We start from the raw sequence: 14,703 nt of genomic DNA, 5'->3' as shown, positions 1-14,703 counted from the left end.
TCTTTGCCCAAGTCTTATAGGCCTTTAGTTCAGACTATATTGATGGGCAGGTCTACTTTGAAGTTGGATGATGTGACTACCCTATTGCATGAGAATGAAAGGTTTATGGGAGCTCAAAACTGCGTCTTTGATTAATTTCATGTTTATTTTTATGAACCAATGAAATACTTATAGTTTGATATAGAATAAATTATCCATCAATTTCTACATACCAACGAATTGGTTCGATAATCAATACTCCTTTTTTGAGTACGTATTGATAAGTTAAAATTAACTTATCCGAATCCATCAAAATATCCAGATTCGTTCCTCTTCTTCTAACAGAGTATAGAAAAGTTTCATTCATATTTATCAGGCCAAGCATGAAAGAATATGCTTTGATATTTTTTATTATTTTTTCATCGAAAAGATCATCTTCCCATCCAAATTGAAAATACAAATGACTTTGTAGGAATAAACGAGCTTCTATGTTGCTCTCACCTGGGAGGAGTACACTAGCTGTAGAGGGTTTTGATTGAGTGAAGACTCAAAAGAAAATTGATGGGTCAAGAGGGAGATCCAAGTCAAGAGACAGAGATTACAGTGATATAGAATGTTATTATTGTGTTAAGAAGGGACATATCCAAGTGCGCTACAGGAAGCTGAGAAGGGATATGGCTACTTTTAAAAGGACGAATGATGAGAAGAAATAAGATGAAGAAAAGAGTGATGCTGCTGCTGTCGTGTCTGATGATGATGATGATGTTGTTTTGACAACTTGTATTGATGAGACTCAAACTTTGAAATGTGATAAAGGTTGGGTTTTAGATTCAGCTGCTACAATTCATGTTTGCAATGATAGGAGTTACTTTGTGAAGTTGGATGAAAATGAAAAGTATGGGGATATTGTGGTTGCTAACAAAAAAAAGGTACAGATTCAAGGCATTATGAGTGTTCGCCTTAGATCTCATAATGGTATTATTAGGACACTTCGTCATGTAAGGTATGTATCAAGTTGTCACTACAATTTGATTGCTTTAGGTGAGGTAGCTTCTCGATGGTACACATATTATGATAGTAATGATTGGTTGAAAGTGTACAAGAATAGTAGTGTGATTCTACAAGAGAATAGGATCAAAAATCACTTGTACATGCTCAATAAAAGCTCAATTGCTGGGATCCCTATGATGAAATAAAAGAATAAAGGTAAGCATGTTAGCTTTTGTAGATATTGTTGAAGTGTTTGGAGATTCAAGTCAATGGAAGATTTGTTGGGATTTGCCTTGAATCTCATAATCTCACATCGAAAGTTAGTGAGTTTTGAATTTGTCCAGTATCCCACATCGAGAGTTTATTAAAAGTATAAGGGGTTTCACCCTTATAAATAAGGTATTTTGTTTTTAGTTTGGTAATCCCAGAGAGTTAGACACCAAGAGAATAACTAAGTGAGTAGGCTATTAAAGAGTGTAATTGAGTTTTGGGTTAAATTTTGAGTAAAGAGTTTTATGAGACTTTTTTCATTCTAAAAATCTCACGGTTGTAAAGATTTATTTGTTAGTGGATTGTGTTTGGAGTAGGCTATTTTGAGTTGGACTGAACCAAATATATTTGTGTATTTTTATTCTTGATTTGAGCTTGCTATTTTATGTGTGGGTTCTGCGTGTAGGTGTTGTTTTTCCCAACATATAGTCCATTATAATAGAAAGAGATGCTCTTAAGGTGGTGAACCAGATTATGTCTAAAGAGAAGAGTTTGTCGATGATTGGAGAACTCATCCAGGATACAAAGACATTAAGGTAAAGTTTTACTCATTTCTCTACCTTTCATACAAAAAGGGAGGCAAATGGAGCTACAATTAGATTGCAAAGCACGCAATTACAGCACCAACAGACACCAACAGAGGAAATGCAATGGATTAATAAGTATCCGAGCTTTATTTCTGATATAATACTTGCTGAAAGCATTTCTATATGAATCAATGAACTTATCTTTCAAGAAAAAAACAATTAAGATGAATTCAAGAGTTAATGTAATTCATTTATATAATCACTCTTAAAATATAACATTCAATAAATTTAAAGTTTAAATTTCAACATGTATAATTTTTTTCTTATTCTATACTAAGGCTTCCTTTTGTTAAAAACAATTAAGATTTAAAAAAGAAAGAAAGAATTAAGAAATTTTATAAAAAATATTGAGAGATCAACAATGCATGATGATGGATGAATCTTGAGGATATTTTTAGGGTGTTGTAAGTTGTGAAATTGGGTTGATAAAAAAGAAAAAGACTAATGGGAGCACCAAAAAAGGCCAGCCTTGGCTGGCTTAATAGAGATTAGATATGCCAAATTACAAGGTAACCCACACCCTGAATCAAGCCGTAAGGTTGTGGTTAAAACAAGCCCACTTTTTCTTTAAAAAAATTAAAACAAGCCCACTTTTGTTTTTAAAAAAATTAAAACAAGCCCACTTAAAAAATAATGCATAGCGAAAAACACAAACTCAGTTGACCCATGAAAATTTTATTTGCGCACGGCTAAAACTATGGTAGAATCAAGATTTACAGCTACCACCTGCCGACGGATGGAATCAATCAGTCACCGAAAGTGAGGTGAGGGACGATGTAGACATGGTTTTCTATCTCAAAATGTCTTTTTTTTTTCTTTTTTGTTGAAAGGATGATAACCAAGTCGTGGAAGTGTGTGGAATTGTATAAGCTTGTGGTTTTTTTTCCTTTGGCAATTGGCAGTAAATTCCAACGTGGGATTTGAGCTTAACCTCAAAATTGACAGATGTTTTATGTATTATTTTTTAGTAATGCAAGTTTGAAGTAAAAAAAAAAAGGCCATACTTTTTCTGTCTTCTTCATAGCTTGTTTTGTATTTGAAAGTAAACAGTAGTAACATAGTAGACTAGCAGTTCAACATTTCTGTTCTTGAAAAATAGAACCTTTAGCTCCTGGATATTGTACTAAAGAATATTATTGATGACCATTTGTTTTGTTCAAGCTGAGTATTAAGTTTCTTTTACACCAAAGAATAGTTGATCCGTGGGATAGATGATAAATTTGGTTCTTTGAATTGAACTATGGAAAATGAGTCATTTTAGCTTGTTCTTTTTATTTGGGTAAATTTCACTTTAATCATATTATTAATTAATAAATTTAAAATTCAAATACTACATTAAAAACTTTTTAATTTAAATATCACATTTAATATTTCATTAATTCAGAAACTATACCTATTGTAAAATGCATGCTATCAGATTGATACGGGAGGAAGACCAACCGCAAGTGCAGATGGAGAAACTACATGCTACATATTTCTTAATAATTTAACAAAATTTCTTGACAGAAGCTCAACTCTTCTTCTAGTGAAGAACAAGAAGCTTATCCATTACTTCCCTCTTCTTTTTTTTCTTGCTTTTTACAGATGAATACAAGCATTCGGCAAATGTGAACACCAATCACATATATTTTCGCATTTCAGAGCTCTGCAATTGAGTAGGCACCAAAGTTTCAAGGCATACATTTTGTCACCTAGGACCAGAAAGCTCCATGGCTTCTACCACAAGTGAAGATTCTTCTATAAAATCAGAGTATCTTTGAGGAGGGTTATCACATGGGCGGAACCTTGGTGTCTCAACCTTTTGTAAGGCCTCCCATTTCTCTGCTAAATCATCACCTTCTAGCATCCTTAATACCTCAGACATTCTTGGTCGGTGTAAAGGATTAAATTGAGTGCATAAAAGGGCAACTTGAACCATTTCTTCTAACTCAGTTCTGTCATAATTGCCTTTTAGGTCCTTATCCACCAGCAGGCTAAGCTTACCTTCCTGATGCAGCTTCTTTACCTGCAAGAGGGTCAACCAGTTAAGAGAACATTTCTCTTAAAAGAAGAAAGATATGCGGTAGGTGGTGGAGGGAAAAAAATGCGGAAATATAGTCCTCTTGGCTTTAGGTGGTAAACAACAGAAAGTTCAGTAAGGTTGCATGCCTGGATGGAATCTCATGCAAGACTGCGGTTAACAATCATCTTAATTATATATTTTACTCCAATGTTATGAGGAATATTCTTATAGTGAACAAAAAGAAGGGAAAGAAAGACGCACATCATTTATGCAGTTAAATGCATCATTTGCGCTACACATGCAACATTCTTAAATGCCAAGAAATCTATCAATTTACGTTTTAATTGCATGTATTCCTCCATGCACCAAAAATGTACAGTTTAACAAAACTCTGCAAGCAAACAGAAAGAGAGTACCCAATCGAGCATTACACCCTTCTGGTTTGCTGCTCGTCCAAAATCCAAGGCTTTCTGACCTGTGATTAGCTCAAGGAGCAGGATCCCAAACCCAAATACATCTGTCTTTTCTGATGACTGACCAGTTGATAAATACTCAGGAGCAATGTGACCAACAGTACCACGAACTGCCGTAGTAACATGAGAATCTCGGTGGTCTAAGAGCTTTGCCAACCCAAAATCTCCAACAACTGCCTCAAAGTCTTCGTCCAACAAAATGTTGGCAGCTTTAACATCACGATGAATAATTTTTGGGTCACACTGTTCATGCAAATATACAAGCCCCCTAGCTGTACCTAAGGCTATCCTCTTCCGCCTAGTCCAGTCTAAAGCTGGCCGACCATGAATGTGATCTGATACCAAATTGGAAAAAAAAAAATTATTATGGTATAGATGCCAAGTTCTAGCAAGATTTATCACTTCAGATAGTAACTAAAAATAAGGATTTGGATCTTCATTTAATTTTAAAATTGAATAACTCTTACAAAAAATTATAAATGCAGAAAGAAAAACCAAAATGGTTCAAACTGTTAACAAGTACAGGAGAGATGATTTACAGTGGTTGAAAGCGTCAGCATTTTATGTTACAAGATTGGTTTTTAAATTCTATTCCCTGAAAATGACTTGCGATCAAAGTTTACCCATGGGATGATCGTGTTTAGTTATGGACCTATTTTAAGGAGACATAAATGGTTATGCAGGGTCAACTACAATAGTGATATATAACAGTATATATGATCCATGGAAATTTAAAATTATTTCCCCGTGAAGATCATACCAAACTCTATATGGCAGAGTTAAAATTAAGATGGGCTAATTATCACCCAAATCTATATGCTGCCCAAAGATAGACATAGCATAAACACAGTTTCAAGAAGTACCACAGAAGTGCAATATGGCACCAGTGGCTGTTATAGTGACTCGAAAACAGCAGTTCTGAAGGTGACAGCAATGCCCTGATGCTGCCAGCCATAGCTTTTGATGAACCTAGTAGCATATATGAAGATCCTGAATAAAAATAGGAATCATTACTACTGAATTTCAGTCAACTAACCTCTTAGTCTAAATGCTACACTTCCATTTGGCATATAGGGGTAAACCAGGAGCCTTTCATTCTCAGTCGTGCAGAATCCAGAAAGCCTGAGAAGATTGCGATGGACAGCTAAGCTTATTGTCGCTACTTCTGTCTGAAATTGGATTTCACCACCGGCTATATTGTAGTCCTTCAACCTTTTAACAGCCACCAAAGTCCCGTCATTCAAGCATCCCTTGTACACTATCCCAAATCCACCTCTCCCAAGAATATTTTTTGAGTTGAAATGATCAGTAGCAGCCCTAAGCTCCCTAAATGCATACCTTTTCAAATGGCCCAAGCATACTTCCGGGTCATATTGTTCTGCCATTAAACATGTAAGGGCCAGGAATTAGAGGATAGCAGAGAAATAAAACAAAGGAAAAAATTATTCATCATGAATCCAACAAGATAGGATACAAATTGCACAATTGTGCTTCTAAAAAATTCATGTCTACCTCTCTTGATGCATTCAAATTATCTTTTTCTCATCTTACCAAGTACATTCATCAAAATTAAATGATGAAGCTTTAACTTCATATATCTGCAAATAACCCTTCTAGGACACACTGTACATCAAAAGCTTTGAAAAAAAAGTAATTACAAGAACTTGCACGGCTTAACACATATCAAAAACCATAATTTGTCTAAAAACACATTTCATTGCAAATAAAGCAAAGAATATCAACTATATTACCACATAATTTATTGATTTTGGTGAGATTTCAGAGAAAACATGAAGACGTGGACAATGAATGGGAAGACTGAAGCAAAAGTTTTTCACTACTACAAAACTTTTTTGATGAAAGATAATGCAACATGCCAAGAAACTTTTGTGCCTCTGCATGCAGAGCTCCTAAAAACCGATAGCAATAATCATAGCACAGATGCACCAATAATTTCCTGGTAGCAGTTTATACATGTGAATTAGGAACCCTTGCCAATGATGAATGTTAATATAACATTGCAGGTATCAATTTCCCATATTTATGGATGCAGAAAACTTGTTTGATGGTATTGCTGATAAGAATACAAAATTTAAAATACATAACAATAAGATCAGGAAAGTTTAAGAAGCTAACCATTAACATCAAAGAAAATCTGCTGGTTGGATCTATATCGCCACCAAACAAGTAATCCTATAAACAGTATGATGAAAAAAGCAGCACCAAAGCTAGCACCAAAAGCAACAGCTACACGATGGCCTTTTGATCCAGAATCTGGTTGAGCTAAGAAATCAAAGATCCATATATTCAAACATGTAATCAAACTGTAATGCAGAAGAGTAATTTCAAAATATAAAAAAGAAACAGTCTCTATAACACAGTGATAGTCACCTTTTAGACCATCTGGAGGAAGAGAAAGAGGCTCTGGAAAGACAGCAGAACAGTTGTTGCCTGCTTTAGGTCCACAAATTAAAGGGTTGCCAATAACTCTGAAAGTAAAAAGGGAACCATAACTAATAAACCATAATAACATGCATTATAAGTATATATGGAACAAAGAAAAGTATAGCTCACTTGAAAGTCCTTGCTGATATTTTTGGCAAAGAACCACTCAGATTATTATAAGACAGGTCCCTGTTACAGGTTTTATACACAATGGGTGAGTGAAATACATGCAGAATAATGTACCAAGATATTGTCTAGATTTAAAGTTTTTCAAATAGCCATTCCAAGAACATTAAAATACAAGGTACAGAAGTCCAGATACATACACAAGAGTGAGACCACCAATGTTTGACAAAGAATCTGGGCAGGCTCCAGTTAGGCTATTGTTGTTTAACCGCCTGCGTATGTACAGCAGGCATAAAAAATAAATAAATAAAAAATAAAAAACTTATAAGAAATAGAACCACTAGAAAGAAACTCACAGGCGCTTCAAGATGCAAATGCAGTAAAAGTTTTGAAACTTACAAATAGTTTAGGTTCTTCAGGTCTCCCAAGGAGGTGGGTATTTCACCACTGAAAGTATTGTTGGAAAGATCAAGAGTCTCGAGCTTCTCTAACTTTCCAATGGTAGCTGGAATTGGACCTGAAATAGCATTATTCTGAAGCAACCTACAAGAAAAACGAACACCCATGTAATAACTTCATGAAAATGCAGGAACTTCGGGTAGCAAAATGAGGACAGCCCAACATTACATGGATTCAAATTTGTTAAAATTATATGCAACTGTAGTTACAGTTTACAAAGAGGCAATAACTTACACTGACTGTAAGTAGCTAAGGTTACCAATTGATGGAGATAAGGTCCCAGATAAGCTTTGACTAGGAAGCCCCCTATTCAAGTGAAAAAAGTAGTTTACATTATTTTCTCAGTTTATTTTCTAATAACAGCATCTGTCACAAGATAAGTTAGTTATGAAGGGAAGAAAACTTACAAAGCAGAAACATAGCCATCTGGAGTGCAAGTAACCATCCTCCAACTACATGGATCAACAGAATTCGAATCCCAATTCTCCAGAACATTATACGGGTCGTGTAGATTAAATTTAATGGCCGTTAAAGCAACCACTGCTCAAAAATTAATTGCAGAGGGAAAGCCTTATTAAGTGAAATTGCGGTAAAACTTTCGAGAACAAGGATTTTGAAGCCAGAGCTGTCCGATTACAAAAGACTTAAATAGAAAATGTGTCACAACGTGGTTATACTGGTATGTCGGCACAGGGCCGTTCACACATTCTTGCAGTCCATCAAAACATTTTCTTTAAAAAAACAAAAAAAAATCCATGAAATTAGAAACTATCAATTCTAAGAAAACCGATTAATGAATTTCACTACACTACTTGAGAAATAACAAACAGAAGAATTAAAAAAAAAAAAACAAAAGAAAGAAAGAAGCCTCGAATTTCAAGTTTACAGGCAGATGACAAAAACAAAAACTTTTCACTAGTAAAGGGAAAACTTTCAAAAGAAACTAACCTTCATAGTTTATACCAGTAGGAGAAAGAGTAGCAGAGGAAATACCCATCAATGCCAAAACCAGTAGCCCCTGTCTAAATAGCATCAAACTCTTTATTTCCATACTGTCAAAACTCTACAATCTCTCAGCTCATTCAAATTCTACTTTCTCTGAAAAACCAATGCCCTCTGATCAGCACAATCATGACCAGCCATTCTTCACGTGAAGCTAAAGTCTCTCTCTTCGCCTTATCCAAGCAAAAGATGTCCTTTCAGAATCAGAACCACGTAAGCTGAACCCACCATTACCCTTTAAAGGAACTTCCTTTAATTTTCTTTCTTTCTAACCTTTTCACTTCAAAAGCAAAATAAAAACTGCTTCTTGATCAATATCCAGATGCTAAAAAGGCTTTTATCTTGCTAATGACTGAAGCCCAGATGGAGAAAATATGAATCAAAAGGTAAGTAGTAGAATGAGCATCAAATGAGCTAAGACAAAGAACTAATAAAGGAGAATTTTCTCGAGAAACAAGCAACCATTTTTTTCCTGAAATTCTGAGATCCTAGAGATTTGAGAATGCTGGTGTTTGATTTCTATATGTTTTGGTTGATCCCCACAAATTCCATGTGGTTTTGCTCTTGGTTTCAAGCTCTGCCTTGCTCTTCACTATTGATTCCACCACTATTATCTTGTAGCAACCCTTTTTTTCCTTTTGCTTTCACTTTTTTAATCCCCTTTAAAACGCAAAGCAAAAAGATCAATGAAAGAAGGAAAGTACCAAACACGCAGAGACTAAAACAAAAGGCCAAAGTCGACACACATTCAGATGCAGACACCGTAACAAAAAACACTGTTTTCCTCCAGTGTTTTTTCTTTTTTAAAAACAGTGAAAATTAAAAATTTATCTTAAGTACTGTAATTTTTTTTTTTATTTTATGGATTTAAGGGTTAGTTTGTATTCGCAGATGGAATTCAGGCATTTTTTATTAATTGTGTTGTGGTGGTATGTATTTGCATGTGTAATTGACTTTAGTGACTTCCTAATGTCTTCTTTGCATGGAAAGGATATGGCGGTTTACTGAATCTTAAAATTATTGTAAGAATGAAAGTAAAAATATTTTTAATTATGATACTGTCATATTTATTTTTATTTTAATTCTTATATTTGCATTATATATAATATTATATTATAATTTACATTTATAAACATGATATATAATATTATATTATAATATATATATATAAATTTGATAAATTTTGCTTACATGGATATTTAGATTGATGCTTTCTCTTTTCAACAAATGGGAAATTTTCTAAAATTTTTCTTTCAATAATGACATTTTTTAAATTTTAAGATATTTATCAAAAATATATATATTTAAAAATTATCTAATTACCTAAACCTTTCAAATTTAAGTAAAAACCAATTTGATTATTTTTAAATTGCTAGCAATAAAATTTAATTTAAATATATTATGTTTTACAAAACGTATTTCCAAATAATTTAAATATATATTTTTTCAATTTAAAATTTTCAAATATAATGTTATATTATCTTTTAAAATAAGTTTCATAATATTGTAAATATATATCTTTTTTAAACTTAAAAATCTCAAATGTAATGATATTATAAAATGAATTTCTTAATAATTTAAATATATGTCATTTAAATTTGAAATGTTAAAATATAATTTTTATTTTTAGAGATTTCATAACAATCATTTATTGTTTAATTATTTTTAAATTAAAAAAAATCACATATCACATATTAGAAGATCATAATTTATTATTTAATGATACTCTCAACGTTGATTCTATTTCCCTCTTTTTTAACATTTATGCTTGTAAAAAATGGTATTTTAATTTGTCAGATGCACTAATTATTTTATAGTATTATTGATTTTTTTTAAAAAAACGAAACGTAAGTAGTAAAAGCAAAAACCAATTTTTTTCACCTTTGAAATTGATTATAAAATCTTGTGAACGAGAATTGACACATTCTCATTAAAATCTTTTTACTACAAATTTTTAAAATAATTATTTAAAATTTAATTTTATTACTTAAAATTTAAAAATATTTTATTTCAACTTTTACAGTAACATAATTTTGCATCAAATGTAAAGTTTAAAACAAATATAAAAATTAATTTGACAAATCTTATAAATGTGGAAGATCAATATATTATTAAAATTCATGCAAAAAATATACATACAAATAAGTTATCATATATTATTTAAACATTTAAAATTATTATTTTTTCAAATAAATAAAATTTATCTTAAAATTTTATAAATTAACAAGTGTATAAAAATGATCAACAAGATGAAAATTGCTCAAATTAAAGAAAGTTAATTAGAAGGGATGAATTTTTTTGTTTTCAATTTAATATTTTGTTAGTGTATTTGATAATACTATTTATATATAAATCTTTTGGATATTTTATTTTTTTTCTCAACTATTGTTCTGTATTTTGAATTTTTTAATTTTTTAATTAAAAAATTATAATTTTATTATATTTTAATATCTTAATTATATTATTTTAAATTTATATATTTAACATTTAAATGATTAAATAATCTTTATTTATATATCTAAATATATTTAAATAAATAAAACTAATTTGTGCATTACGTGGATAATAAATTAATTTAAATATGTATTATTATCATTAATTTTAATCACATTATTACAAAATTTAATTTTATTTAATTTTTTCATTCTCATAATTTTTATTATTTTATAAATCAATTTCATCCTTCCTCTAAATTACTCTTTGTGAGACTCTTTTGTAAGGATCGTTAAAAATTCGGTGATTGGACGGAAGAGATAACGGGATTTTGATCAGAAATAGAAGAAAGGGGCATCTATAGGCAAAATCAAGAAAAATCAAGATTTTCTTTTTATTTATTTTTTTGACAGGTCACGTGCTTGGATTGTCCTGCCATTGTTGGTTTTCGGCTTAAATTCCATTTTTTTTAATTTAATTTAAAATAATAATTGTATTCTGTTAAAGTTTTGCAGACATGGGCCACCTTGCTAAAATGCGCTTGATGTTTAAAATCAACGATAAAAACTAGGTTAATTGTCCGTTTATAAAAATATAAATGATATATTAATATTCGTAAATTAATCAGATTCGATTCGAATAAAATTTTAATTCAATTTGATTAATATTGAGTTGAGTTCGAGTTCGAATAACTTGATTTATCGATTAAATTAAATTTAACTATTCTTATATTTAATTCGAATAATTTATAAGTGTAATTAAATTTTTATATTTTAATATATTTTAATTATTTTAATTAATAAAGTATCTCAATTTTAAATTTGAGCTTAAGTTCGAACATAAATAATTAAATTTTTATCAAATATAAAAATTAAACTTATTTTTACATGTTAATTGAATTTAATTGAGTGAATTTAAATAATTTTTATTTTTATTTCGAATCAAACTTGAATTAAAAAAATAAAACTTGAGCTTAAGCTGAGTTTTAAATTTTTAATTTAAATTCAAGCTCAATTTTAAATTTAATACTATATCAATTTAAATTCGATCAATTAAATCTTAACTATATATTAGCAATTAGATAAAATTATAAACTTCAGTTGAAAATCGAACAATTCATTTTAATAAAACTAACAATAAGCTCCAAAAAATTAAAATATTTTTATTCAAACCTTTTGAAATCTCAAATAAAAAATCTCACAACCTTTATAAACAAAATTTCTCAAAAATATTCAAGAAAAATTAAATAATAAAATACAAAAACTCTCAAATGTATAAATTTGCAACAAAATAAAAAACAAAATCACCATTTTTATTAATAAAAATAAATACAAAATGTCAATTTATGGATATATAAATCAAATTAAATCATTAAAGGACATTACAAAGTTAAATAAATAAATAAATTCTCCAAAAATAAAATTTTACTTAAATATAATGAATTTTTGTTAAAAGATCCACTATATTTTGAAATTTTAATTAATAATAAATTTTTTTTAAAATATTCAAGTGAAATGGCTCGATTTTTTTTATTTCAAGTATTATTTTTGTTTTCCAACATGTATATATACATACTGTTGTTGACAGCTCTTAGACACACTGAGAAGGAAGTAATTTTCAGTCTAAGGTGACACTGTGATGCAACAGAAGTACTGGCGCTTAAACAGTAGTAGTGATAGGAATGGAAAACGGTGGATGACTGAACGTACGATTACCATAAGACACAGATCTGTATCATCAACGGTCATCCATGAGTCTACCAATCTCATAGCCTTGCTAGCCTCTCCTATGCTTTGCAGTCACTTTGCAGTATGGGACCATCTGCTACCTGTTTCTGTTTTAGAATTTGGGTTTTTTTTTTTTTTTTTCTTTTGTAACTACAAGTATTTTGGATTTTATATAATTTTTATCTACATTATTATTATTTTTTAAATTTTATAAGATTAGAAGATTTATCACATATAAATTAAGATATATTATAAAAATTAAATGATAAATAACAAAATTATAAGAATAATATTTAAATTTAAAAATGTTATCAATTATACAAAATAATCCATAAAAATAAATAATAGCAATATAATAGTAGTACATGCTAAAATGCACCGGCGTGGAGGTGCGTGTAAGTTTTGTACGTTGTTATTCTTTGTTGGATACCGTGAGAGAGAATCTCAAATATCCGTCCAGCCACATACAGAAAAAAATCTACTTCCAATTTTACTGGTAAAATTTATAAAATTTTTTATTAAAAATAAGGAAATAAAAATTTTAAATTATTAGATTAATAAAATTTAATTTAAAAATTAATAATATGTAAAAAAAATTATTTAAAAAATTATTTATAATTTAAATTTAATTAATATTTATTTAATATTAAAAATTTTATCAAAAATATTTATTTAATTAATATATCAAAATTTATTAAAATTTTTTAAAATTTTATATATTTAATTATGTGATGAGATCTTTTAATTTATTAAATTTTATTTTAATTTATTAATTTTTAAAAAAAATTTATGAACTTCATCTATGAAATATTATATAACTCTTTTCCATACACACATGTCACTTTTTACTTTGCATATATCTTATTAGTAATTATTTATTTATTTATTTATTTGTTTATCTTGATCAATTTCTACTATTGTTATATTTCTCTATTTTAAATTTTTGCTCAGTTTTTAGGTTTGGTGGATTCTTGTGCTCTATTAGTAATTATATTTTGATTTAAGTTAATTATAATGTCAACAAATTTTGATCCAATATGTCACCTAAAATTAGCACACGAATCATAAATTAACCCAAAAATTAATCATAATAACTTTAACAAAATGTTTTACTGTAACCTATTAATATATTACCAACATGTCAAACGGTAAAAAGATGAGGCCATATTGATCATGTGAAATCTTTTTTTTTTAATACTTGTGTTTTAAAACTTAACACGCCTTTAATTTACAATGTTTTTATCCCTTATATTTTTCACTTAAGTCTACAATCACTTGGTTGAATTTTGATTACAGAAATTAATAGTTTAACACTAAATTAATAGATCACTTGTTTTTTAGCTAAATATCTTTGTTTTTTTTTTTTTTTTGTATTTAAGAACTATGATTATTGAACTAAAAATTCAGCATTTTATTAATGGACCTTTTGCATATGTTTTTTCTTTTTTGTCATTACTTTTGCATATGTTAAAGTGATAACGTGAGAAATTTAAAATTTAATTTAATTAATTTATACAATCAATTTTAAAAAATAATATCTAATAAATTTAAAATTTAAATTCTAACATCTTTAACTCATTTCATTATACTTAAACTACAACCTCATTTATGAAAAAAATGGTAATTTGGAATATATTTGCCATTCTCTTTCTTCATTTTTTGATGTTAGTTGTAGTGTTTGATGACCCTTTCTATGTTTTTCAAGATAAAATAAGACAAGCTTTAGGTTCCTGCTACATAAGATTTTCTTGAAAACTAAAGATAAACACAAACGTAAGACCAACATGTTGGGTTTTCTTTATTGGTAGAGAAAAATAATACTCTAATTGAACTCCAAGCATTCCTTGGACATTATTTCCCCACTTTAAAGAAATAATAATGATGCCTTGATGTGCTCTAAGATAAAGGTAGAACCCCAAAATCCAAAAGCATTTTTGTCGCATTGGGAAAATGAATATTCTCTTAAAATAAAATATGTTTTTGTAAAGCGAGAGTAGTGAGAGTGCATGTTCACTGGAGCTGCCTCTCCCTATGCAAGCGCAAAGGAATTGCAAGTAACGATGCTCGAGACCCTAGACCCCAATTCCTAGGGTATTTTGGTCGTTTCGGGGTCCCCAACCCCACCCACCCTTTGCTTGTTCTGTATTTATTTCGGGTGCCCTAGGATGACTAGGAGACTACTCTATCTAAAGAACAAACTTTTTTTTTTA

At 29.7% G+C, this 14,703-nt stretch overlaps 1 protein-coding gene across 3 annotated transcripts; it reads right to left on the bottom strand.

Moving 5' to 3' along the window:
* Positions 1-3,222: 3,222 nt before the first annotated feature.
* On the bottom strand, positions 3,223-8,969 carry LOC111288035 (protein CLAVATA3 INSENSITIVE RECEPTOR KINASE 1-like). 3 transcript variants are annotated; one of them, XM_089759912.1, is made up of 12 exons: positions 8,280-8,969; positions 7,739-7,871; positions 7,566-7,637; positions 7,272-7,415; positions 7,073-7,144; positions 6,876-6,935; positions 6,693-6,790; positions 6,438-6,584; positions 5,640-5,679; positions 5,338-5,513; positions 4,245-4,636; positions 3,223-3,831 (listed from the first exon to the last, which is right to left on the bottom strand). In XM_089759912.1, the coding sequence occupies exons 1-12, from the start codon at positions 8,380-8,382 to the stop codon at positions 3,514-3,516; spliced, it is 1,755 nt and encodes a 584-aa protein (XP_089616038.1). In that variant the 5' UTR covers positions 8,383-8,969; the 3' UTR covers positions 3,223-3,513. The 3 variants fall into 3 exon arrangements, with proteins under 3 accessions (XP_089616038.1, XP_022734519.2, XP_022734522.2); XM_022878784.2 differs by having other exon boundaries at positions 5,338-5,679; XM_022878787.2 differs by having other exon boundaries at positions 5,338-5,679; positions 6,438-6,575.
* Positions 8,970-14,703: the final 5,734 nt, after the last annotated feature.

This window comes from Durio zibethinus, chromosome 4 (genome assembly GCF_047325235.1).
Source record: "Durio zibethinus cultivar Kanyao isolate XHJ-2024 chromosome 4, ASM4732523v1, whole genome shotgun sequence".
Lineage (NCBI taxonomy): Eukaryota > Viridiplantae > Streptophyta > Magnoliopsida > Malvales > Malvaceae > Durio > Durio zibethinus.
This window is presented reverse-complemented; position numbering and strand designations above follow the sequence as displayed.